The 25,554-nt window shown below is 36.2% G+C and overlaps 1 protein-coding gene across 2 annotated transcripts in view; it reads right to left on the reverse strand.

Annotated features, from left to right (window-relative positions):
- ME1 (malic enzyme 1) overlaps positions 1–25,554 on the reverse strand; it is a 153,891-nt gene that overhangs the window by 63,464 nt on the left and 64,873 nt on the right. For both annotated transcript variants that reach the window (XM_068183962.1, XM_068183964.1), the window contains exons 5-6: positions 24,814–24,975; positions 4,999–5,102 (exon numbers count right to left, since the gene is read on the reverse strand). In XM_068183962.1, the coding sequence (XP_068040063.1) occupies positions 4,999–5,102; positions 24,814–24,975 (266 nt within the window). The remainder of the gene's footprint in view (positions 1–4,998; positions 5,103–24,813; positions 24,976–25,554) is intronic.

Below are 25,554 nucleotides of genomic sequence, written 5' to 3' on the forward strand. Positions count from 1 at the left end.
TTTGAAGAGTCTCCTCAGGCAAACCATCATAGTTGCTTGAACTATTATAACAAAATAAACCCTGATTATGAAACTATTTGAGTTTTCCTCTTCTACAGTACTGTCCATTATTCAAAGAAACAGTTCCTTGTTTAAAACAACAATGTAGTTTTTTTCAGTCCAAGAGCCTTTTTTAATAGTCAAACAAGCTAAGGAGCCTTCTGAATGGTCTTATCTCGTGAGTATAAAAAAGTCCACCTGGGAGTCTAGGTGTCTAGGTGGGCAAGGAAGTCTGGACCCAGGTAGTTTCAGGAAGAACAAAAACTCATCAATGACTGGAAATTAATCCCAGATATAAGCACAGGAAGGAACTGAGGGTAGGTTGAAGAGCAATTGCTGCTGTAGTCAAGGCAGCCTACAGGCTACTGCCAAAGGACCCACCTTTCTCATCTCCTGCTGTCCACAACGATCCTCCTTAGGAAATTAATATTCACTGCATGGTGGAAGGAGCAGGTAGTCATAGACTTGCAAAATTGCTTCAAAGGGCCTAAGTCCCAATGAGATCTTCACTAAGTCTGCCATAGGAGGGAGTTGTTGCAGCAGCATTTCTTCTGTGCACTTTCTGACTGCCACTTTAGCTTGATCGATATGGGAACACACAGGCACAATGTAAGTCTTGGTCTTGCACCACTACAGTGCAAAAGAGGACAGAGGCACCAATGCTCCCACACCTATGCTTGGACATACTGTCAGAATGACTCTGTGGTCCAACCACTTCCTTAATGATGCATAGCTATATGCACCTTTTAAGTTGACTTCTTGCCAGTACATTCTCTTGCCAAAAGTAAGGGCTGTATGAATTAATTAATTTAGTCACAAATTGAACTATATTCTAATGCAATCTACCAAATGAAAACAGCTATTAAAATATTTTTCTATTTTGATTTTGTGGATATATTGCTTTTACAGTTGTTCTCAAAGTTAGCTAAACCATATTTATCATAAACCACTGCTTTAAAGTAGTACATGAAGTGAAATGAAATACTGCTACCATCTGTGAATAATGTAATCAGGCAAATGAGGAATAATGACTACATCATGGTAATTTGGGATGGAACACAGTGAATTACAATTGTCAGCAGCTTGGTTTATAGCTCACAAACTTGAGAAAAGCACAGCATATAAAAAGAGTGGGGAAGGATTTAATCAAAATACCATTACAGAAGAGAACGTAAACGACACATGGCATTACTTTTCAAGGGTCCACCACTATTATTTGTATCTTGAAGTGTAACTGAAAACTTACCATCACACACACAGAGAAAGATAATTCCAGTGATACAGGGCTGCTCATTCACATCACAAATCCACCAGGTTTAGCTCATAACACAAGAATAATTCCATCCAACTCTTTGGGGTTGTGGTAGCTAAGCAAGGAAATAATCCATGGAAATTCCACCAGATTCTTTCCATTTTATAAGTTTTATAAGTTTCCTATCTGTTCATAGGCCAGAAGTGCAAGTCAGTATTTTCCCTGCCCACTATAATGACTTCTATTGGGGATGATGTGAAGCAGAAAGCAAGCTGGTAGGATGCTGTTCTTCCCTACTCTGACATTCTGTTGAGGGGTTCAGGGTGGAGTTATCTTTACCAGATTTGTGAAAATTAAATATCCTTTGAAATAGGGAAAAAATATCCATGCTCTTTAAATCTCCTCCTTGCATTGGACAAGGCAATTCAAGTCCCTGCTATTGAAAAGATGCTTTTTGTCTCCTTTCATTTCTTGTTCTGTCTCCATTCTACATATTTTCCCCTCAAGCATTTCCATAATCCTTTCACTGTTGTACATAAATACCTCTTGACCACTGATATATTTCTCTTTGCATCATCACAGTCGAACAGAAAAGAAACAGGAACTGGAATAAAAACAGAGTTCTTTTCTCTGGTTACACAGGAAGCTGTGGTGGATCGATCCCAGCTACCAAAGTGTTGTTTAGCAATCCCTCCTCTCAAAGTTTCCTCTGTAAACAGAGATATTTAAGAACAACTTGTCATTTGGAAAAATTTATTTGTCTACATAAAATGTTTTATGACCCATTTCTCCACAGGGCAGAAACTGAACAAACGTGTCTGAATTCCAGTTGATATTATGTTCTTCACTGATGAAGACAACTGTCCGTCTTTTTCTCCTGTCATAAAATATTCTTTCCACTTAGAATATTCTTGTTCCTCTAAATTACTGTACTGACATAAAAGTAAGAACCATCTGCTAATGCCCAGAGAAATTATAGTATCTGCCCTCAGAGAGGATAGCTGCTGGCACTCGTAATAGATAAATAAACAGATAAATGTATACATATGTAAATAAATAAAAGCTGTTCACTGGATTTTTGTCACCAGAAATCCAGATACTTTCCATATGTTTCTGCCTCATCTGGGAAAAATCATAATGTACTAGTTCCATTCTGCCATGATAGCACACTGGATACTGTACCACAATCTTTTGGTAATAATTAGTTTAAATTTTGGGTTTGTTGGTTTGAGTTTGTCTTTTCTTTTAATCATGACACTTTCATAAATAATTTTGTTTCATAAGAAGAACTTTTTTTGAGGTTAATATCAGCGGTGGCTGAGAAGGAGGAAAGTGTAGCAGTTGATGAACCTATACCTTTTTATAAAGCAATTCTTTATTATCATGCCATTCATTGCATAAAATAGATATTGCAATATGAAGCGCTGTAAATTATGCTGCATAAAAAGTTATAAATTGATAAAAATTTAGATTTTCAAAATTTAACAATCATTCAAGGTGACATCTAGGAAAATTCCCTGGAAGCCAATAAAAAGCCTGTACAGAGTGCACTGCCCTGTACTGCTGCCCACTTCTTCTTGCTCTCAAGCAATGCTGCTAAAACCTGGCTCTCACTTCTGCTAGCATTTGGCCTCTCTGGAGAATTATGAAGGTGAAAAAGATCTAAAATAGGTATTTCACATAGCTTTCTGACTTGAAAATATCTGTCATCACCCTGTCTTTAATTTAGACTTATTAAAAATACATGACAGCCTTATGCTTTACAATGTTCATGATTATGTATGTCTTGGAAATGTACTGAAAACACCATGACAGCAGATTTCACCAGAATTTACCCGTTCCCAGAACTGATTAGGCAGTGCTAAATAAGAAAGCTTCTTTTGGAGCACCATGGCAATAACTAACAATAAATATGACTAACATAAAATTTAACAGACCAAACATGCATCTAAGATTAGCAAAGCAAATACTCGCTCAGTGAAACAGCCAGCAGAAGGCCAAGAAAAGTGAAAAGAGGAAAAACATAACAGAAACTTTCATAAGGAAAAAATAACTATATGTAACCACAGTATACAATTACAGAGATCATCTCAATGTTTGTAAAGGGAATCATGACCTGCATGTTTAACAGTCGGACCTGCTATGCCAGAATCAGCTGTAAGTGCTGAGTCTGCCAGCGGCACATTAAACACAAATCTGAAGTTAGGGAAATGTAAAATTACTGAGCAATTTTACTCAATTTTGATTTAACTACATTACTTTTCCCTTCACCTTAGTGTGGGTATCAAAATGAATGTAGGTGTCACACTACAGGCAAAACAATTCACAAGTAAACCACGCAAAGTTGGAATTACAATTTTTAAGTGTTCCACTTCAAACATGAGCTTCAACCACTGCTGACCATGACAGACTTAGCTGAGAACAAAGTGATCTTTCAGAAGGTCAAACAAACACAAATTGCTCAAAATTGCTCAAAAGTACAGAGCTTTAAAGATGTTTAAGTAAAAAGTGCATGTCAACCAGACCTTCAAACATTACTGAGATAATCTTCTGTTTGACTCTGATTATTTCCTTTAGTATCAAGAACAGTGTATCATTTTAAAGAAAGTGCAAGTTAGAGAATGCATTATGTTAGAGGTTCTCAAAACACAGATCAGAGAGCAATTTCTAATGCTCTGAACATTGTTTTAGGGAGGTGACTCTATTAGCAAAGGTCATCAATGTTATCTGCAAGGGAATATTCAGCAGAGTAGCAAACAAAGAACAGAATAGAGTCAAACCAGCAACTTCCATAGGAAGATTATGAACAAGAGAGTGGCAATGGGGATGATGGGGAAGAGTATAAGTAGTACATGAAAGAATATAGGTTTTAGGCACAGAAATTAATACCACTGCTTGGCCAAGTTTCTTCTGCACAGCAACCAAGGCAGAAAGAAGTTATGTATGCCTAGGTAAGGTCTCAAATGCAGATGGGCACAAGGCAAGACTGAGGAGCTGGAAAGTATTTCCAGGTTCCACAGCTCAGCTTCACCTTTGGTAGGCAGATGTAGAAAACACAATCCTCTAAAGATCCTGGCAGCAGAGCTATTTCAGATATACACATTGAATACAGAGCTAGAAATTCAAATACTTTAACAAACAAGGAAACTACGAGCAAATGTGTTATTTGACATGGAAGGAGAACTATTTTATGCATCACAGTCTAATAATAAATTTAACTACTTTCTATATATGAAGAGAGAAGCAGTGAAAGAGCTGACTTGGTACCAATACCATGACATTTAAAATTAAAGCACTGTAAAGTTAGTCCTGTCATGGGTTTTGTGGGGGCAGAGACAGGGGTTGCCAAGTATGATAGCTTCTTTATGAAAGCTGACATCTCATGTATGAAATCACAGAGACAGAGATCATGTAGGCACAGCACTAGGCACAGAAATTTTTTGGCAAATATTTAACAATCTAAATCTTGAAAAAGAAGTTTGAAAAACTAGTTATATGAGCAGTAAAATTCATCTGAATATAAATCATAAAACTGCAATATTGAAGGTAAATAGTTAAGGCAGTTATAAACTCATAAAATAGTATGCTCAAAAATAATCTGGAACCTAACAACTCTGTCATCTTTTCATAAGTTAGTGACCTTTATTTCTCTCAAGATGAAGTTCACAGTAGAATTCATCAATAAGAAGCACAGATATATCACTTACCTTGAAGTCACAGCTTCCATGAATTCATCAAGAAGATCATCATAGGCTTGACCTCTAATTCTCTTGTGTCTCAGCCCAATATACAAAGGATCTTTCAGCAATGCCTGTTGAAAAAAAAAAAGTTTGAAATATTACATGAGCAAGTTACAATACTAAACTCTTAGTTAATAAGAAGGGGACAAAAATACAGTATTTGAGGATTAACCCAAGCATATGAAGTACATATCTATTTATATATCTATTACATATCCATTTATCCACTTTTACAATAAGACCAAAGAAACAAAGAGATTAAAGAAACACCCTTTTGTATCAAGGAAAAGGGATACCCTAGTCTCAAAGGAAGTGTATAGTTTCCAAATGAAAAAGTAAAGTTTACTCTGAAATGTCAGGTTTCAAAAGTATCTTTTAAAGCTTTAGTAAGTAATTTTCTATTTTTCTTTCATATCCTGAAAGTGCTCTGATATTTTAAAAAGCCATTTTCCTTAATTTTATCATCATGTTTCACAAATCTCTCTCAGAGCACATCATTTCAACTATGTTGATTAGCTGATACTCAGAAAATGTGCAGTTTTCTAAAATTTAACATGCCAAAACATAACCAACCCTTTGCCCTTTTCCTTCCAAATTTATTAGATTATCAGTTTATATTCCAGAATTCATCAATTCAGCTATCTATGTTCCATCAGTTGGATATGATTTCTGAATTTGTCTATGCTTAAATCTTGTACTTCTTCTTTCTTTAGCTTTATGAGCCATACTTCCCATAAAAACACGAAGCCTGTATCACTCCATGTCTTCACTACTAGAAGGTCTGATGTATTTCCAAATTAAAACTTGCTAATTACTAAATTTATACTTCCTTCTATAAATTTATTACTAAATTTATTACTAAATTTATACAGCAAATGTCACATTTCCACTCGCTTTCCCAGGAACTCGGGTAAAAAGACACTCTTTGTTATTATTTCTCACATGCCTCTGAAAACAAATAAGCTAATTTCCTCATTGTATATAGTGTGCAATCCTCTGACACATGCCCAAACAGCTTGTAGAATAGGGCAGAAGCTTGACTAAACATTTTTCATCCAAAAACAATTTGTAAATTCAACAGGGTGGCAGAAAGTTTTTGTACATCAGCTTCAACTAGAAAAACGTTGTAAAGAAAAATACAGACCAACTTGTCTTTCCAAGAGAGAGTCTTCAGAATGCAAAATGAAGAAAAAGTCTGGAAAGCTTAATCTTCCTGACCCACACTGGAAAACAGAGATCTGATTTCTGAATTTTAGAGAAGTGCCTAAATTCCCATCCCAGCTTTGTTTTACATTGTAAAACTAAAAAAAATTCCTCTGGGTCACAAGCCTCTGTTAAAGAATGATTCGAATCAGTATGAAACTTGAAATCTTTGGTGGTGTTCTGCCTCCCCAGGAGTTCCTGATACAGACCTATAGATAGAGATGTTTGTCTCTCCCTCACTTTTGTCTCCACTTCCACAAAGATATACAGAAATAAGATTAGAATGTTTTAAAAAAATCAAGCAGGTTTAAAAGCTGAACTTTCTTGATAAATAAAACTTGCTAAATTAATCACCATTTCAGAACAATCTGTAATACATTACTTACAGCCATTCAGACATTTAGTTCAGCTTATTGAAGTGAAACATGAATAAAGCTCAAAATTAAAATTACTTTATAAGTGAAAGTGACATCATTACACTGTAAGTAATTTATTTTTTCCCTTCATTAACACACTGTAACATTCATGTCTAAGTAGCAAATTTTTTTCAGAAATAAATTTGCCTATGTATTCACATTATCCTAAATATTCTAGCGGCAAAATCAAAATCATAATTCTGTATCTATTCTAGATACTGCAGGAAAAACTGAGAGTTTGATCTGATATCTGTCAAAGTAATTGTCCCTTTTGTATAGTCTTCTTGTTTTGATATAATCACTTCAAACTTTGTAGTCAATAACTATTTCTGAAATTATTTTTCCATTTCCATTTTGAATTTGTCTATTTATTAAAAATGACCTCAAGAAGACCTGAAAAATCAAGGATAAATTTATATATCTGGGAGATGAATTCACAGGAAATGCAAATTAAATTTTTAACAACAGGAAATCTTCAGGCAATTTTGGAGAGCCCATACGAGTTGAGTTGTATCTTGCTTCCCACCAGACTGAGCACACAAGGTTGGAAACAAGAACTACCAAGCCTCAGGAGCCTCTGTCAGGAACATCACAGTAGGACTCAGAAACAGCAATCTCACTTCTAAAATCCCATTGCTGCAGTTTTCCATGCCAGTAGGCTGGCATGCTATTCCATGTCCTGCGCATGGATACCGCATGTTCCACTGTACAATTCAGAGTAAAGAACTTAATTCCTCTCCAACTCCCCTAATTTTTCTTCCTAAACTGATTTGCTCTTTTCAAAGAGCTTCCACAAGCTTTTTATTAAGTAATGTCTGTTTTCTCATTTTAAAAAACAATACTCAAAATGAAAAAAATCTTTGGTTCCTTTATTTTCTAAATTCTGAAGACATGTTTCTAAAACACTTTGCAGCCAGGCTGAATCAGTCTGATTTCTTCAAGAAGGCATTTAGATGGGCAGTGATTCTGTGAAAGTTCAAGAGAAATAGGCATCACATTAATCCATTCAAAAAGTGCTAAACTGGCCATGGTTCTGCCTTTAAATTTACATAGGCTCTTACACTCCTTTAGCTACTTCTGCATTTTTCATGTCTGTGAGCATTTAATCTATAGTCAACATAAAAACTCAGAACTCCAAAGCAGTTCTATTTATAGGACCACTGCTTGAGTTTATTCACCTGTCTTTGATGCTAAAATGTAATGTGAAATATTTAAAATAATTATTACAGTGTTTCTGGAGTATTTATAAACTTCTAGCCTGGGAAGTCTCACAAGCAGAGACAATTAATTCAGCGACACATCTCTGATGAAAAGCTTGGCCAACTATATACTCAGAGTTCAGAATTCCTTTACAGCTCAGTGCATTCTGCTTAACAAATGTTACAGTTTGACATGAAATAGCCCCAAAAAGTTCCTTTATGGTCCTGTTTGGAACAACGTATGAAGAAACCCGTGGCAGACACAAAAGAATGAAACATTCAGCAAGTGAAAAGAACAGTGGTCACGTCTGCGCCCTCAGTGGCAAACCATTGTGGAGCCGCTCCCTTTCCAAAGGCCGCTGAAGAATGAATAAGCTGCTTAAGCACATTATCCTCTTATTCAGGTCAACACCATGCAAACCAGGACCGTGGTGCTTGTTTTTTTTAGAAGGTTCACACATCTTGAGAGATTAACATTTGCTACCAACTATTTCATGGCTTTCAAAACAGATTACCAGAAAGAAAAGTTCCATCAGACAATCGAATATGTCAAACTGACACGATGATTAGGTACTTTTCCTCCATAACTTGGGTTTCTTTTGTCACCTAGCTTGTTGTCAAAGCTTAAACTTTATTTTGTTCTTTGGGAAATCAAATCTCCCTCGAAACATGTAACTCTCCTTTTTCCAGGTTAGTAGGTTTGTTATGCACATCACATGATACTGAAAAAGTTGATGCCAGCTTATTTTTAGACATGTTTATTCTAAGACTAAAGAAAAAAGTTCTGAAACATTTAGGCTCACCAATGCGGTACATTCAAGCTCTAACAGAAATAGTGTTTTCTAAGAATAAAGGGCTTATTTAAAGTTCTGGTAGTGGAAATATCAGGTAGATCTATTTAGAATTAGCTGTCCTAAATATTGAGTTCTTTGAAGCACCACCTGAGCACATTAAAACTGTAATGAACTTTGGGGGTTTGAAGAAAAAGGCAAATCATTTATTCCATCTTACTTAAAGAGATCAGCAAACCATCAAAGTTCAAGCAAGGCTGAGTTATGCACCTGGCTCAAATTTAGCTACAAAACAGCACCCTTAAATATTTCATCACTTGATCACAAACACACTGAAATGTCATTTATTCCCAAACTTGGCACTGAGATGTTTCTTTGGAACAAATACATACTTCAGTGAACAGCTTCATGGAAAATTGTAGGGGAACATCTGCAAGACCCCAAGCCTTTCCACTGAAAAAGATGGAGCAGAGATAGTTCAGAACCAATCAGTGCTACCTAGACAGTGTTTGGGGTATCGTAACGCTTCAGAGTAGCAACTAACCCCATCCCATTAAAATGGCAAAACCCTCCAGCAGCTCTACAGTGGGAAATGATTTCCACCAGAGCCACAGTTACAGCGCTAAAAGAGGACTGTATTTGTATGGGACATCCGAAGCTTTGGGACAAAGACATGCCACATGCCAGAAATTAAACACATTTCAGAGCATGATTCATCTAACAGGGTACACAGTTACCAAAAACACCAGGGGGAGGCTGCTGCTTTTTCAAGTCTTTATATTTTCTTATATTAATACACTCCAAAATTTTTTGTAACTTTCCTGTCTCAGTTTTAACAGGTTGGGGAAGGGTTGGTGAGCAAAGGAGGGTTTCTATTCTCCAGGTAAGTTGCATATTCCAAACTTTTTATTTTTGTTCCACAAGATTGAAATTTGACTTGAAGTGAAATTTTTTTCCAATAAAAACATTTAGCCGGTTAGGAACATGCCAATGTTTTGGATTTAACTTCAGCTTCCATCAATACTCATTACCCAGTAATCAATCTGCATTCTTTTAAACTTTCAGTTTGTAAGCACAAACATGCTGAATCACAATTTTCTTCAAGAACTGCTTACAGCTGCAAAGTGTTTTTCATGGCATAAGAAAGAGTGTATAGGATTTCAATTTATACTAGACTGGAAGGCCTTTATTTTCTTTGAATAAGCTTCTTTTGAAGCCTGAAATACAGGATGATGATACCCTTAAAATGTGTAACAAATTCTGTGTTTCCAAATGCCAAGTGAACTTTGGATGAGTTGAATGCTACTAAATGGGTTTGAGGGTGTAGAATACTTTGAAAAAATGAGTTACATAATCAAAGAACTAAAGATCTTTTCTGAAATTTTGTTTTCTTTGAATTACACTAGCCATATGACATACTCACTAAGAAATCACAGCCCCTCCTATCTAAACACCAGACCTTTATCAACACATTTGCAAATGTTAGCAAGGGGCCTCTTGCACAAGAAAAAAAGAAGCCTTCCTCTCTGTTTCTCCCCTAAATGAAGGAGAACTCATCTCCTTCTAGTATTAGTCAGCTAATACTTTATCTAGACATCCCCGAAACAGGTATTGGCATACAGGGTAGTAGCTCTCTTTGTCCCTCAGTTTCCTCCATGGGCTCCTTCATAGGACAGAATGTCACAAAAGATCCCAAAACATAAAGCCAAAAATGGGTATCACAATGGATCATTCTAGCTGTAAAAAAAGGAGGAAAACCCCACACACTGGACATGAGTTTTAACAGTTGAGCTGTTTTAAGTTTGCTCACCTTGCCAAAAACAACTGGCTGTCAGTTCTTTAGAGACAAATATATGGCCATACTATAATTACTATTTTCCCACTTGTAACTCTAAAAACATCACTGAAAAGTGCCCCTTGTCTGTTCAGACAAAATTCTAGACCTTCAATAGTTAAGAGTTTAAAATATAATACATTCATAGTGCTTCTTTGTCATTAATCTTGAATGTAGTGCTTGAAAGGAATGACTTCTGTGGAATAAAGTTATTAGCAAAGAGTATTATGAATTTTTTAGTTCCAAGTATAAAAATTTATTAAAACTCTGGTGAAGCAATAGCCTGATGTAATAGGAAAGTAGTTATGGTGTTTAAGCATTCTGCTTAAAAGAATTTAAGGTTGTGATAAAAAATACAGAGAATATATTCTCTTTCATATATGTATAATGATACTATAGATTTGCACACCTGGACTAGACTTTAAAAATTATTTCTCCTTAAAGACAGGCTTCATTTATTAACCCCAACTTGTTCTTTAATTTAATAAGATCATTAAAGTGTCAATGTGACCTTTACATCCTGTGCTTGCTTCTGCTCAGGGAGCTTACTCATTTCTAACCTGAAGAATTACCAGTTGTAGTTTCAAATGCTCATTGAACCTTGTCGCTTATATTCCAGTGATTTCCTACGCATGCAGACAGCCTTGCCCAGCTGAAAAACTGTCAGCTCCAGCGAACTTTAACAACAAAATAAAAATCCCTCAAATGGCTGGAAAGAATGCTTCATGAAGGAATCTCGTAACACGCTATGAAATTACCACAGCCCATCCCCAAGCAAGACTGCACAAAGCCAGGCTGCGCCAAGGACATTCTGTAGGATGTTTCCGGCGCATGTATGTGGCACTGAATAAAGGGCCCAGTGTGCGAGTGCTGCGGGCAGACTGTGGCTCTCTGCCCAGGGGCACAAGCCTCCAGCCCCCTCGCACAGCACCATCTGCCTGCATCCCTCCATCCCGTGCCATGGCTACCAGAAGGGCTCTTCCAGGAAGTCAAACACATTCCTGAGAGTGAGCACGCAAAGCTTAAGAGCACCCAGCCCCCTGAGAGTAACATTTACAAACATACCTGAGATACACAAATGTGTGGTTATGTGAGCCCTCGTTAGCAAGGGAGCACCAAGTGCAAAATCCAAGGACAGAAGTTGCAGCAGCAAGGGGCAAGATGTACCTGATTTTTCAGACTTTTCAAGGGACTACTGTCTCTTCCAAGTCAGACAATGCATTTGTGTTTGGGGCATGACTCACTTGTGTCCACAAGTCAGTTTGTGGAACCAAGTGATGGATGAAGAGCTCATGGGTTGTTGATGGTGCAGGGACAGAGAGCAGTGCTGCCTTCTAGTATGAGTCTCTAGATACACCAGAGTCACTCTCATAGCTAAACTCCAAAATGTTGGGAATGATAAAATATTTTAGAGAAATTATACTTGAATAGAAATTTTCTCTCATGATTTTTAGGTGTAATTCAAGATTTCTGAGCACTTGAAGCATACAATACTAGTTACAGCCAGTGGTCCATTAATGATGCATATGCCCAAGAAGTTCCTTTCAAAACAAACTGGAATTCACAATGACACCTGAACTTCTCTACTTGGCAGGCTCTGAAAACTACAAGTAATACACACTACAGCTAGGCTAACCATATATTGCCATAATTGATATTGAATACTAAAATTTAAACATTTTTAAAGCAATAATACATCTTACATCAGATGAATTATGTATTTTTCAGAGCAATTTGGCTTTCATTCCATCTGCTTAACTTTCCAATACACAGAATAAGAGAGTCACACAACAATAACAAAGCTTTTTCAGTATGTTACCATTGATATTAAAAAAAAATATTACACTAAATTTACTTGGACAATCTGGCAAAAACTACACTGTGCATTTTGATCTTTATAACAGTTTCCAAACAGGAAAGACCTGGGAAGAGCTGAGTAGTGAAACATACCTCAAGTACAACTTTGCTAGCCAAAAGATAAAGCAAAAAAATAATGTTATTTCCATGAAATTAAAATGCCATTGAAACCTTTTTTCAGGTCAAACAGCTTACATTGATGATTTTCAACCAGTTTAACTTCTAAAAGCTATTAGAAGTATGTTTCAGAGAATGGCCATCATGAGTCATGCCCTGTTCATAAGGAGAAAAAAAGGCGTTTTCCTGAGGATTGGATTAGATGTTGTATATCAAAGTATTGTAAATTGAAAATAGAAAAAACTGCCTTCAAAGCTAGCACATTAGCTTAACAGGTTTTCATACTAGAAAATTAAAAACTAAAAAGTTTTTTAATTCTAAACATAAAATTGTGCCAATATCTTCCATTACAAAAAGTTAGCTTCAAAACTAACATAATAAATTCCTTGTTAGACTGATTAAAGCACCAGAGCTCTCCTAGTACCATGCCTGTGTATCACCACCATAGATATTCATCAAGTCCTTCTTTTAAATCTACATTTACTTATGAACCAAGTGGCAGCTGTCACAAGCAGTTCATAACTTAGGCACATGATTACTAGGATGAAGGGGAAATAATTTCTAATATTGGAAAAATACTGAGGAAAAGTATAGAAAGATCTATTTCCTGTGTTAATTGTGTCAATCTGAAAATAATGGAATGCTTTCTATGAACAGGGCACTGTCACCATGGATGAAGTACATGTTCTTTACAGAACAGGTTCTCAAGCATTAGAACAAGCTGCCTCGGGAAGTGGTTGAGTTCCCATCCCTGGAGGTATTTAGAAGTACATGTGGCACTTTCAGGACATGGTTTAGTGGTGGACTTGGCAGTGCTGGGTTAACAGTGGGATCCAGTAATCTTACAGGTCTTTTCAAACCTAAATGATTCTAATATTCAACTTGCTACCAGAACCATATCTAGTAGAGTTAGTAAGGAGAACAGGGAGGGTAATTCATCATGTATTTTAGAAAGCAAAACAAAGCAAAACAGCAAGAAAAATACTCTGTATTACATTTAACAGTCTGACAGATCTCTCCTGATGTTAACATCTGTCTGCAGGGATAGGCACAATGCCAATTCCACAAATGCCTGTAATTTGTGCTGGAACTTGGAAGACACTCAGAACCATGGTTTTGGAGGAACATTTCATCAGACACAATTTTAGCATGCATAACTCTTTTACACAATAAAACTGAAAACAAATGGTTGTCTGCATGCCAGTGGCATTTCTTGAAAAACTTAATCATTTGCCTATTGAGAAAACAATAGTCCTGAAGAATCCAACATAGTTTAGGACTTCAGCACATTGTGCTGCATGTAATCACTAATATTTTAACATACAAACAATAGTCAGAAAGAAATCTGAGAAATCCTATGTATTTTATTAAAGAATTTTCAGAAGAAATCTCCTAAAACTCCTGATACCTACTTTCTATAAAAGCTTTTACTGAATCACAGAAAAGATTCAGATGGACCATTAAGCTCCCTACACAACTGACCCCCCACAGGCATCACAGAGTTTAAGCCTACAGTTTCTTCTTCATGAAGCCCAGCTGCTACATGGCTAAAATCTCAGTCACATGTCCTGTCACACATCAAGAAACATCATACAAAACCCTACACTTTGAAATACAGCTGATGGATAATGGGAACTGGAAGCTATAGAAATAGATTATTATTGCAACCAAACTTTTAGAAGTTTCTTGCTCTCAAAAAACATGAGGGAAGATGTGCTAAAACCTACTTGAAAGTCCAGCCTTAAGTGCTTATAATAAATGACAGAAGGAGGCCAAACAATAATCTTTAAGAAGAGCCCAAAGAAGTACCCATGGCAGGCTATATACTACCCTAAAAAACAAGTCTAGATTCAGTGAAACGCTTTAGAGAAGTTGGAGATATTTATCTTTCTTTTTTCCTGCAGTTAGCAGGAGTGTAGCTATCTCAATACATTACATTTTTTTAGCTTAATCAAGAGAGTGACAAGATACAGCTGCTTGGGGTGGTTTAAACACTTTTAATACATCTAACTTTTCTATACTATTTTTGCAAACCAAAAAAAACACATCATTTCCTTTATGTTCATGCACTTACATTTATAAGTTTTGTTTAGGATCGGTAGCTCAAATGTCTAATTATAAGGATTCATCCAGCTTTCAAAACCAGACAAAAATACAGAATAAAAACCCCAAACAAACCTAAAATCAAAAAGCAAATCACCAACAAAGTGAATCAGCAAAGAGTAAAGACTTATTGTTTTGAAGATGACACCAGTAAAGGCTTGTTATTAATTAACAGTATTCAGAAGAATGCCATCTTAATAATTTTCCTTCATCTGAAAGATTACAAAGATAACATAAGCCTTAAAAAAACCTTCAAAGACCTTTTTCTCTCATATTTAATATTATACTGATAAAGAGGATTTTGCTAATATTGTATCAGCCCGCACGTTACTACGGCAGAGTGTCTCAAGTACATCAGACTGAACAGAATTTTAACATATCAACAGATACCATTTACAGAACTGAAAATCTTGTTCTAGGTTACCAGTATATCTCATTTTTACACCAACAGTTTCGATATTTTGGTTTTATTTTTTTTCCATTCACATGTAACTATAAATCTCCACCGCTTGTTGTGACCTCTCCTCAGTTTTATTAAACTTGTATCTATTTATTTAATTTACTTCCATAAGCTATTTCCACACGGTCTTTCCTTTGACCCTGACATCCCTGTCTCCTGTGCTGACATTCAGACATTTTCTTCCTTAGAGCCAAATGGGTTGGACCTCTTCCTACACCAACAAGTCACATCAACAGTGTCCCCTGGACTGAAAAAAGTATGTTGATATTATTTTGGTGCTTGCATCTCAACTATATATCTGTCATATCACTAGTAAAAACAAAAAAAAAAAGAAAAAGTCATTCTGTGCACAAAGTAGACTTGCTAGTACAAGGCCAACATTTGTAAGAGCACCTTTAGAATTCAAGCATGACAAGCTTTGTCCCACATGCGAGGCTGTCTTATGTGGAGCCATAAATAATACGTATTTTCCCACCTTTTGTGATAATAGCTATATTTATGCCCATTCCTTCTCTTGTCTTTCCCGCTTCCTGTGAAATTGCTGATGAGGTTGACAGCAGTTACTGTGAAAGCCAACGAAAACAAACACTATCTGTTGCTGTCTTCTGAGCATAAAGAATTGGAAATGTCCAATGTATCTTCAAATAAAGTCTGCAATCAATTTAGTCTATGGATATTCATGCATGCTATCCAAAATAAGCATTTCCAGATATGAATTTCTGCCCTCTTTCATAGATCCCCTTGCTCTGGAAAGTGAAGTACAAAGAAATTAAATGGACTGACAGTAACATCAGTACACAGCTCATTCTCTCTAGTATCAGCTGAAACTGAGACTTAAATCCTGCGTCACCACCTATATTCTTTCTTCTAAAACCCTTCCCTCTTCAGCTTCTCAGGTCTTAAAAATCATTGCCAACACATTGCTTGGTAAATGTGAAAATCTGAGGCATCACCTAGTTTTGACACATTTTCTGAGGTCTAAAGAAATAGAACATTCCGCAAAAGAAATAATCATAAATGCCAAATTTCACAATAATAAATTAACAGTCTCAGAAAAAGAATACCATCTATTCCTAGCCAAAATGACAATATTTAAAGGATGAAAATAGATCAAAAGTAGCAGACAATTGCTGAGGTCTTCTCACGCACTAAGCAATGGAATGGCATTTCTCAAAGAGCAGTGGAATGACACTTCTCAAAGATAACAAGAGTTTGTTTAATAAGAGGTTGACGTAAGTTCAAAACCAAATTTCAGTCTCTGTAAAAGTCCCCTAAGTCACACAGTAACCACATATCAGATGCAGAGAGAAGCAAGTGAAGTGCAAATTGAGTATGAATTCATGTTAGGTTACTTAAGAACCTATAGTGGATACTCCTACATCTAAACTAGTCTAGGCTCTTTTTACAGTCAACAAGTAAAAAAATATATTAAAAATGGTTTTAAAATACAATTTATCAGACCGGTTTGAGACAGTTTCTTTACAAGAAGCAGCACTTGTTCCCCTTACAAAATTAGCCTGGGGGGACTAGTTAGGTAAAGATGACAAGCTCCACATCTCTTTTTAAGTCTTTCTGAGCTTACCTGGTTTGGCTCTAGACTCTCAAGACTAATAATTCAAACACAAGATTCTAACTGTCCATTCCAATGAACCTTAAGTATGGGAAAGAAAGAGGCAGAAACATTGCTGCCTAAGTGGGTATACCAGAAAAGTCTAGCTTTGGGTTTAGTACACAGGCAACATGGAAAGGCTGGATGGTTACAGGAAGACTGCAAACACATCTTTAATATTTTATGGAAGCATAAGAGAACTTAAGGAAAGGAAATTTAGAATGATGGTGGATGAAAGTCTGGCACTGAAATATACAAGTGTATTATTTTATACAACATGTATCTTAAAAAGATAGTATGTACTTAAAAGTATCCTTCAATTTAATTATACTGGAACAATGGGATTAATTTTTTAAAATGCAGTAGTGTTTTGTTGTACAATAACTACAGTAAGTCCCTGGTGAAAAAAAAAATCTTTCCCCATTGTTTTTTATGTATTTAGAAAGGACTGTAAGTACTTTTGCTACTGGTAGGAAATGAGGATCAAGGTATTTTTCACCCTCTATTAGGGTAAAAGAAGATGAGTACTGTAACAGTAGCAATGTAAATACAAAATTCCTTTCTCCTGCAATAGTAAAGAACAAAGGCCATTACACATGACTGCAACATTAAAGAAAATGCTGATAGTACATATTCTGAAACAAAGGAAAATAGTTAAAGAGAATAAATGTTCAAAATCCAGGCCCATTTATATTTGAGTTTTATTGGAAAAAGCACTGGTACTCACAGCTGCTGGTGTATGCCTAAAAAAATATGAGAAAAACAGCTAAACAAAAACAAGAGAGGAGACACAATATGTTCCCCTGGGAACACCATGGTAAAGAATAGCAAATGATCTTCTAAATTTGAAAATAAGTCAAAACTTTTAACATTTCGAAATACTGTGGGAAATGCTGTTCCCCTCTGGGCACAATTACTTCATAAAAGGGGTAAGCAATGTTTTGTGTTTCAGCTCCCTTAATATAATTAGTAGAACACATCCTCTAGGAAACAGAGACATTTGTACACAGTCTTCTTGAAGGTTTAATATAGCCACGTAAATACACAGTAAGACAGAAGATACAGAAGAAAAAGTAATTTAAAATTGCAGAAGGCTAGGGACAAAACAGACTACAAACTCAAAGAGGTTGTCTTGAGAAGACTAAAACACACTGGAAATCTCAGTATCTTGGGTAAATCTAGATTTATTACTACATTTACAAATTCCCACCCATCTGAGTTAAAATACTGAGTAAAAATAACTCAGGAAATTTTCAAGTTGTGAATGTATTGCAGACATATTGTAGCTATTCAATAACAGCACTAAAGAGCAAGAAAAGGAAAACTCTCAAAAATTACTGAAGAACATCTGCTGTCAGACACTCATGATCCAGTCAAACATGTCACCCACCAGTCCCTGCACTGAGGGAAAATGGTGTGTCTTGTAAGTGCCATCCCTTCTCCAGAGCATTTTTTAAGTCTGCAAGTATAATATGGATGCTGGCACAGTTCCAGGTGTTCATGTTACTTAAATAAAGCATGTTTAGGAGAGATTAATGATGCCATATTTATTTTAGACATGGATCTTTTGAAACACACTAGAAAGATAACACTAAACCCCTCAAATTTTAGAATAAGCATCTATAAAATCAGTGACCATTCCCTCTTCTAATACAAACTCAGTCCACTTCAAATAACTGAATAGATTTAAAAGAAGACCACCAATTCTGACAAAATAAAACAGTGTGGGGTTTTTTTCCCTGCACAATGGGCTAGACAGGACTTTAAGTTCAGATATCACTTTACTTTTCAATACTTCTTAACACTGAAGAGAGAATGGAAAAAATTACTCATGACACTGACTCTAGAGAAACTAGTATCCAATCACATTATTTTCTTGCCAACTTGAACTTCAGAAAGGGGAAGAAAAAGGAATGGTCATCTATTTACTCCCTTCCTCAAGTGCTGACTGTATACTACCTGGGCAGGCAGTAGAGCAGCAAGATCTAAGGGGGAAAAATCCACTTGTAAAATAAAACTAAACTGGTTAAGGAAAGTGCAATTATCTCCTACCAGACAGGCAGCAACCAAAAATAAAAAATACACAGAATATTTACTTCATCAGTAGTTTTACAAATGTCAATTAATGCTTGAAACTTAGCACCACTGAGCCACAGCATTACCTCTGAGAACTTTCCTTGGCTTGACTATTTTGTGAAGCATATAAAAAAAGCCTCTTTCCATCACCCAGGTTAATTTGGTCAGTAACATTTCAACATACCTAGATGAAAACCTGCCCACCTGGAAACCTGTTTTGATCACACATAGTGTCATTTGTATTGCAGAAATATGCAAAACTCCTAGGGAACACACTGGAGAATATAACCTAGAAATGAGATTCTCATACATGCACCAGATACTAAAATAGACATTTTTTTATATAGATGGGACCAACCTCTATTCATAGAATTCAGGAAATGTTACTGCTATGTTATAGTAAAACTGTCACTGAAATGTCTCCAGTTCTAGCAATCATCATTCAAGAGGAAGGTCACAGGACCTTTTTAAAATCAGAGAGCATAATCATTCCCATTACGTATTTACTACATTAAAAAAAAGTGTAGAAGTGCCACTACTCTACATATGAATGCAAATTGTGATTGTCTTTTATTTAGAAATCCCTGCAGCTCTGCACAATTTAAATTATTTACTTGACACATTTATATCTTTAGATTGATAAGGTATGAAATTGCAGGTTTCCTCTATAATCAGTTTTCTACTGTCCAGGTTCTATTTTGGTTGAAATATGAGTAAGAAAAGCAAGTTTGCTTGTATTTTCTCATCAGCTTTCGTTTGCACATTTATGTGTAGGTACTCCTCAAGAATATGAATCTTGGAAGGCTAATACAAATTCTTACAATAATTGGAAATAATAAGGGGAAACACAGAAAGCTAACTAGGATAAGCTGAAAAGCTGAGCTTGAATTTGCACCTCATCTTCTCTGGACTGCATATTCTAGCACAGATGCCTGTCATTCCTCCAGAGGAGTTGGAACTGCTAGCCCAGGCATGCTCATTGACCTATTTAGGGCAACTGTGAGAACCATCACATTCCTGTACTTCAATATTTTAGTAAGCTAAAAGGAAAAAAATATTCCAAAGCAAGCATGCAGGAAACAACTTGAAATAGCAACCCACAAGTCCCTGAACTGTCACACAGGAAGGAGTAGCTGCCTTAGCAGCTGCCTTGCATATTTCTCCCTCTTGTGCAATTTTCAGTGCTTAAATCATAGAATTATATAATTACTTAGGTTGGAAAATACCTTTAAAATCAGTGAGTCCAACTGTTAACCCAGCACTGCCAAGTCCAGCACTAAACTATGTCTCTAAGCACCACAGCTACACAGCTTTTAAACACCTTCAGGGATGGGGACTCTACCACTTCTCTGGGAAGTCTGTTCCAATGTTTAACAACCCCTTCTGTGAAGAAATTCTTCCTAATATCCCATCTAAAACCCTCCTGGTGCAGCTTGAGGCCATTTTCTCTCATCCTATCTCTTATTTGGAGAAGAGACCAGTACTATTTAAAAACAAACTGGCCATCATGATTCATCTGCACAATAAGGGCGTATTTATGGGACTCATCAGCTTTTTAGCTATGCCTACACAGGGCAAGAGAATGTTTGTGTGTCCAGCTTCCTGGCAGCCACTGCAGCTGCAGCTGGAATGACCTCTGACCCCTGGGCGATCCACATGGCACTGTGCTGGTGCTCAGAGCACCACAACGTCTTCTGCTAGGAACTGCCTGCGTAAAAAGTCTTTTCAATATGAGCTGTCCTGGCTCTTCCACATTGTGTAAAGGTACTGTTTGAAGGAGCTGAATGCTTTCTACCTAAACTGAAATTAATGGTAAATGGTTTAAATTTAAAGCTAACACACAATCTTTTCAAATCTCCCACAACTGGCCATTGCCAGTATTGAACTTACACATGTGATTAGTTTAGAATTGGTCTGGCAGCCATGAACTTGTCAAAGCTTCTTTTCTAAGGTATCAAATAAACTCAGGTCTCATTCCTCTGCTAAGCATCCAGTATTAGATTAAAATTTTTTATGGTCAAAATAAACCCTTTCACCATTGGTTTGACTTCTATATAAGACAAGGCATCAGTCTTGCTAGATTTCATTACTCTTCTGTCTGGATAACAGTACTTTAACTAGACCATGACTTTTTTGTGACCCTTGAACAATAAAATATTGCCTCAAAGTCACTGATAAAGATATTAAACATGGCAGAACTGAAAAAAATCCCCTGAGATACCTTAAACCCACAAGTATTTTATTATTCCTCACAGAAATACATATTTTAAACTGCATTTTCTTCAGTAATACTGGAGACCTGCTTTGCTTTTTCATTAGTTTTGTTTCTTAAAAGAAACAGTAAAAATTCAAATGTCTTTCAAAGGTAAAAAAGTAAGTCAATCAAAATTCTGTAAACTCTCATTGGACCAGGATCATTGCATTTTCATTAAGAGCCTTACCTGTAATCCATTTTCCTAAGTTTTTTTCAATTCATTCCAGATACACCTAAGAAAAAACTAGTACCTCGTCCACACCCAGCTCAGCATGGTACAGAGAAAGGTTTTACCACATTTTTTTTTAAATAACTAACAGACCATTATTTGGACATTCTGATTTAAGGATCTTGATAAACTTTTAAAGCTTTTTCAACATATTCATTTGCTGTTAATAAAATGGGAAATAGGACTTGCCAAGAGAGATAAAACTTACATTTAAGAAGTATCTACCACATTTATAGGGACAATCTAATAATTCCATAGGTACCATCACTAAGGAAAAGCATCAGGAAAAACAGAAAACCTCATTCTTACTATTTGTAATTATTTTCATTAAGTTACTTTTCTTTAGTGCCTTTTGCTTTTTTTACTACCTATAGTTTTTGACCTTGGTTTCTATTACTAGGCTTAGCTGTTGGGTTGGTTTTATTAAACTGCCAGTTTTCACATCCCTGTTAGCCAGACTGATTTTGAAAGACTGACAAAACAACAAGGCTTGTCGCAACATTGTTTATTTCATGAAAGTTTATTCACATCTTTTAAGCAGAAAACAATCATCGCTGTAATTTTGATATTTAAATGCTTCCCTTTGATCCAGATTGATTGTTTCCATCATCCTTAAACCATCCCTCTTCCAGTGCTGAACATGTATTTCAGGTAGATCTCCACTACACTGCAGCTGTGTGTATCTTGACAATTATTCATTTTTCTTCTACAGTCTATTTCTTTAAACATTGCAAGGTGATTTAACATATAACTCTGCAAAATTAGATGAACATTCAGGATCCAGAGATCATACCACCTCAGGATTTCCAACAACACTTTCATATCAGCACTCAGACTAATGCCTAAGTATGTTTTCATTGTATTGAAATCCCACCTAAGAAGCACCATCCTCACACCTAAAATATACATGACTACTGGTAAGGCATACGTTCTAGTGAGATTGTCATGGTTTGTATTAAATAACTAGCAGTATTCCAAATAATATTTTAAATGCTTTGAATAAAAACCTTCCTCAGTAATTACTCGCCCTGTCAATACCCTAGAAAACAGGCCTGTTATTTTTGGCAGCAGTCAACACCGCTTCTTTTGGACACTCAGTCCTACACTGACTACATGGAACCATTTACTGGCTTGGTCACACGGGACTTTCTAATAGGTCAAGTTTTTAACCATAAATAAGCAGTTTTCATTTCTCTTGCTCATTATCTAGGCAACTGTGTAAAAATGCTCTACTTGCTTCTCTTTTCTCTCCTTGATTTTAAGAGTAACAGGAAAATATCCTAGCTAAAAATACCTCTGCTAAAACTAACAGTAACAAGGACGTTAATACCATCTCAAATTGAGTGAGTTGCTTCTCAAAGTTAGTGGTTTGAGTTCTGTACACAACAAAACAATACAGGATGAGAGCTTGTGAAGTTGGGTTTTTTTGCAATCTGCTTTTCAGTAAGAATTAATCTTTCTGGAGAATTTGCAGGTTGTGCACCTCCACATTATAGTTGCCAAAACTACATTTTTAAAGCTTCCTTTGAAGCAGGGAGGCCCCCACAGAATTGGAGAAGGAACTAATCTAAATGGAAAACATCTGCACATTTAAAAAAAACACGTTCAGCATAATTATTATTTATATACGCAAAAGTCGTCAGAGTGATTTCTATTGTGTCTTACTATGGAAAATCCTGACTAGACTAAGAAAATACAGCCTAAAAATACACTTATTTTCTCAAGAGGTTTAGCTTTAAAGATAAGGAATTTCAATACAATTCCATGCCAGCTTGGCCTAATATAATCAGCTTAGCCAGTAAAATGTGGATGCTTTTTAGTAATTTCAGTTCTCTATAGTGACTCATCAACTGGTTACATGAACATGAGTGTTAAGGAGGGAACAGGGATATGCCACTGGGTGAGAGGAAGGGTGTTGAGGGAAGAAACTAAGATAGATGGTGCCCCAGGATCCCTGACTTGACTAAAGAAGCCTGAGAACTGTATCCAAGGTCCCATTAATGAATACTATCAGGCCCATGTCATGTAATCAGTCAAGGGGTACAGCAACAAAATCACACCTGTTCGTATCCTAAGAACCAAACGCAGAGGTCTCATTCCCTTCTAATAAAAAGTCATATCCCACAATGAAAAAAAAAGCCCAAAAGGCATCCTCCTGATCAGAAGGCATTTCATCAACAAACTTCAGGTCACTCAAATTTTATGCACATTGTAATACTTTGTGTGCCACTCCTTCATAGGCATTGAACTCAATGCTTAATCACAAGAACAGTGACATAAGTTGGGCTACTAGCATGCATAAGCCTGTTTTACTGTTGTTGTGTGTATAGATAGGTGTTTGATATCTTTCAAGCAAATAATATGCTACAAAAAATTAAAATTAGAATGAAACAGAAGCATAAAAGCAAAATGAAAAGCCTACTGAAGTATCAGAAGTAGCTGATGCAACTAACTGCCTAGAAACATTCATTAATAGATTACAAAACTGGCCCAACTGCTCAAAACCAAAATAACTGCTCAAACAAAAAAAAAAGTTTTATAGCTAGTAAGATTTATATGTTAATTGATATGGCTACTTGCTACAGTATTCAGTTACAGCTCACAAGAAAGCCTGTCTGCTTTTAGAAGGGGGCTCTGGTGGGACAGAGAGAGGGGGAAGCAGACATTTCTCATTCAGTAATGCTTTCATCAGGCATTGCCTAAATGACCCCACTGGGGCAGGGGTAAGGGTGTGTGTATAAAGCTCAAGATGCACACACCCATCCCAACAATCCAGAAGTCCCAGCTAAATTTACTGGTGCAGGAATGCTTTGTTTAGCTACAATACACATAAATCTCTGATCCATTTATCATGCATAAAGTTTAACACTTGTATCATTTATAATACAACCTCTTCTACAAAAGTGTAAATACATTGCAGGTGATTTTCTTTTTAATTTGACATCGTCCAGAGCCTTCAAGTATTCAAATGTTCTTTCAGCCAAAAAAAAAAAAAAAAAAAAAAGAAGATCAAGGCCAAGTAATTAACCAGTAATCCCAAGAGTACTGGGAAGAAGAGAGCCAATTTTCAACAAGTTTAAATCTCTGAATTTCACACAAAAGGGAAGCCAAGTTAAGGAGGGTAAGGTCCACCTACTTGAAGCACTAGAACCTCACTTGTAGAAAATTTACAGTGCTTTTTATAACTAAAGGGAACATATAACTGAATTACATAAACACACCTTGCCAGCACAGATCAGACTACAGCCTCAAGCAGTTCACCAAAACTAGGGCCATAGTTATTCTGAATCTGCATTCAAAATTCACATTGGAAATCACTGTAGAGAAATTCTGCGACAGAAGTGAGGAAAGAATGCTGCCTTAAATTATATTTTTAACTCCATCATCCTCTTCTTCTTCAGACCAAATTTCCTGTACCACATTTTAACACGTACAGTGTATGCAGCACATTTTTAGAGGCAACAGTGACCTTAATTACTTAAACCTTACAAAACAGTCTACACTGCACATTAGGATGAGTGTATCTACACTGTATATTAGGATAAGACATTCTCCTTACAACTTTTTAGTTTGCATAGAATCAGAGCCGATATTGTAACAAAAACCCCTCACTACACCTCAGAAAAGGATTTACCTCATTATCTGTTCCCACATCCAACATCACTGGTAAACACTCATAAGGTTTTACTCCACCACATGCCGTATAAAGTGCCAGTTTACCAACAGGAATGCCCATTCCATAACAGCCAAGGTCTCCAAGCCCAAGAATACGTTCACCATCAGTCACCACAATAGCCTGGAGGAAGAAATGAATGCACTGTAAAAATCACTTCCTTGCTTGTATGCACCAAGCATTCCATTATTTTCTTACCATCGTTTTTTATTTTACATGTATAAACTCTAACAGGTGCAAACAAATCAACAGTACAACAAAAGTGAAAAATTGTATCATTATATTTTACTGTGGTTTTGTTACACTATTTTAGACTCTTGCTTCACTGTAAATGGGACTTTCATGAAAAACTTTTAAGAATACACAGGAGAGGTATTTAGTATTATATTACAACAGAACTGGCATTGTTCCCTCGCACATTTTTCTGTCAACAGTATGAAAACAGAATAGGAAGGGAAAGGAAGTTATCCACTAAAAAAAAAAGAACCACAAACTCCTGGGTTTTGTCATGTCTGTTTTCAGCAGAACTAGAACCAGTCACTCCTACTTGGCCTTTGTCAGGGCTGTCTACAACCACCTGATTCTTACCTTTCAAAGACGTATGTCTTCCTCTCTTGAGTAAATAACACACTCCATCATACTTATACATATCAGGAAGCATGTGCTCTCATTGACAGAAATATAATAACTTAGTAAACCCCA

The sequence above is a fragment of the Anomalospiza imberbis genome, chromosome 3 (genome assembly GCF_031753505.1).
Source record: "Anomalospiza imberbis isolate Cuckoo-Finch-1a 21T00152 chromosome 3, ASM3175350v1, whole genome shotgun sequence".
Lineage (NCBI taxonomy): Eukaryota > Metazoa > Chordata > Aves > Passeriformes > Viduidae > Anomalospiza > Anomalospiza imberbis.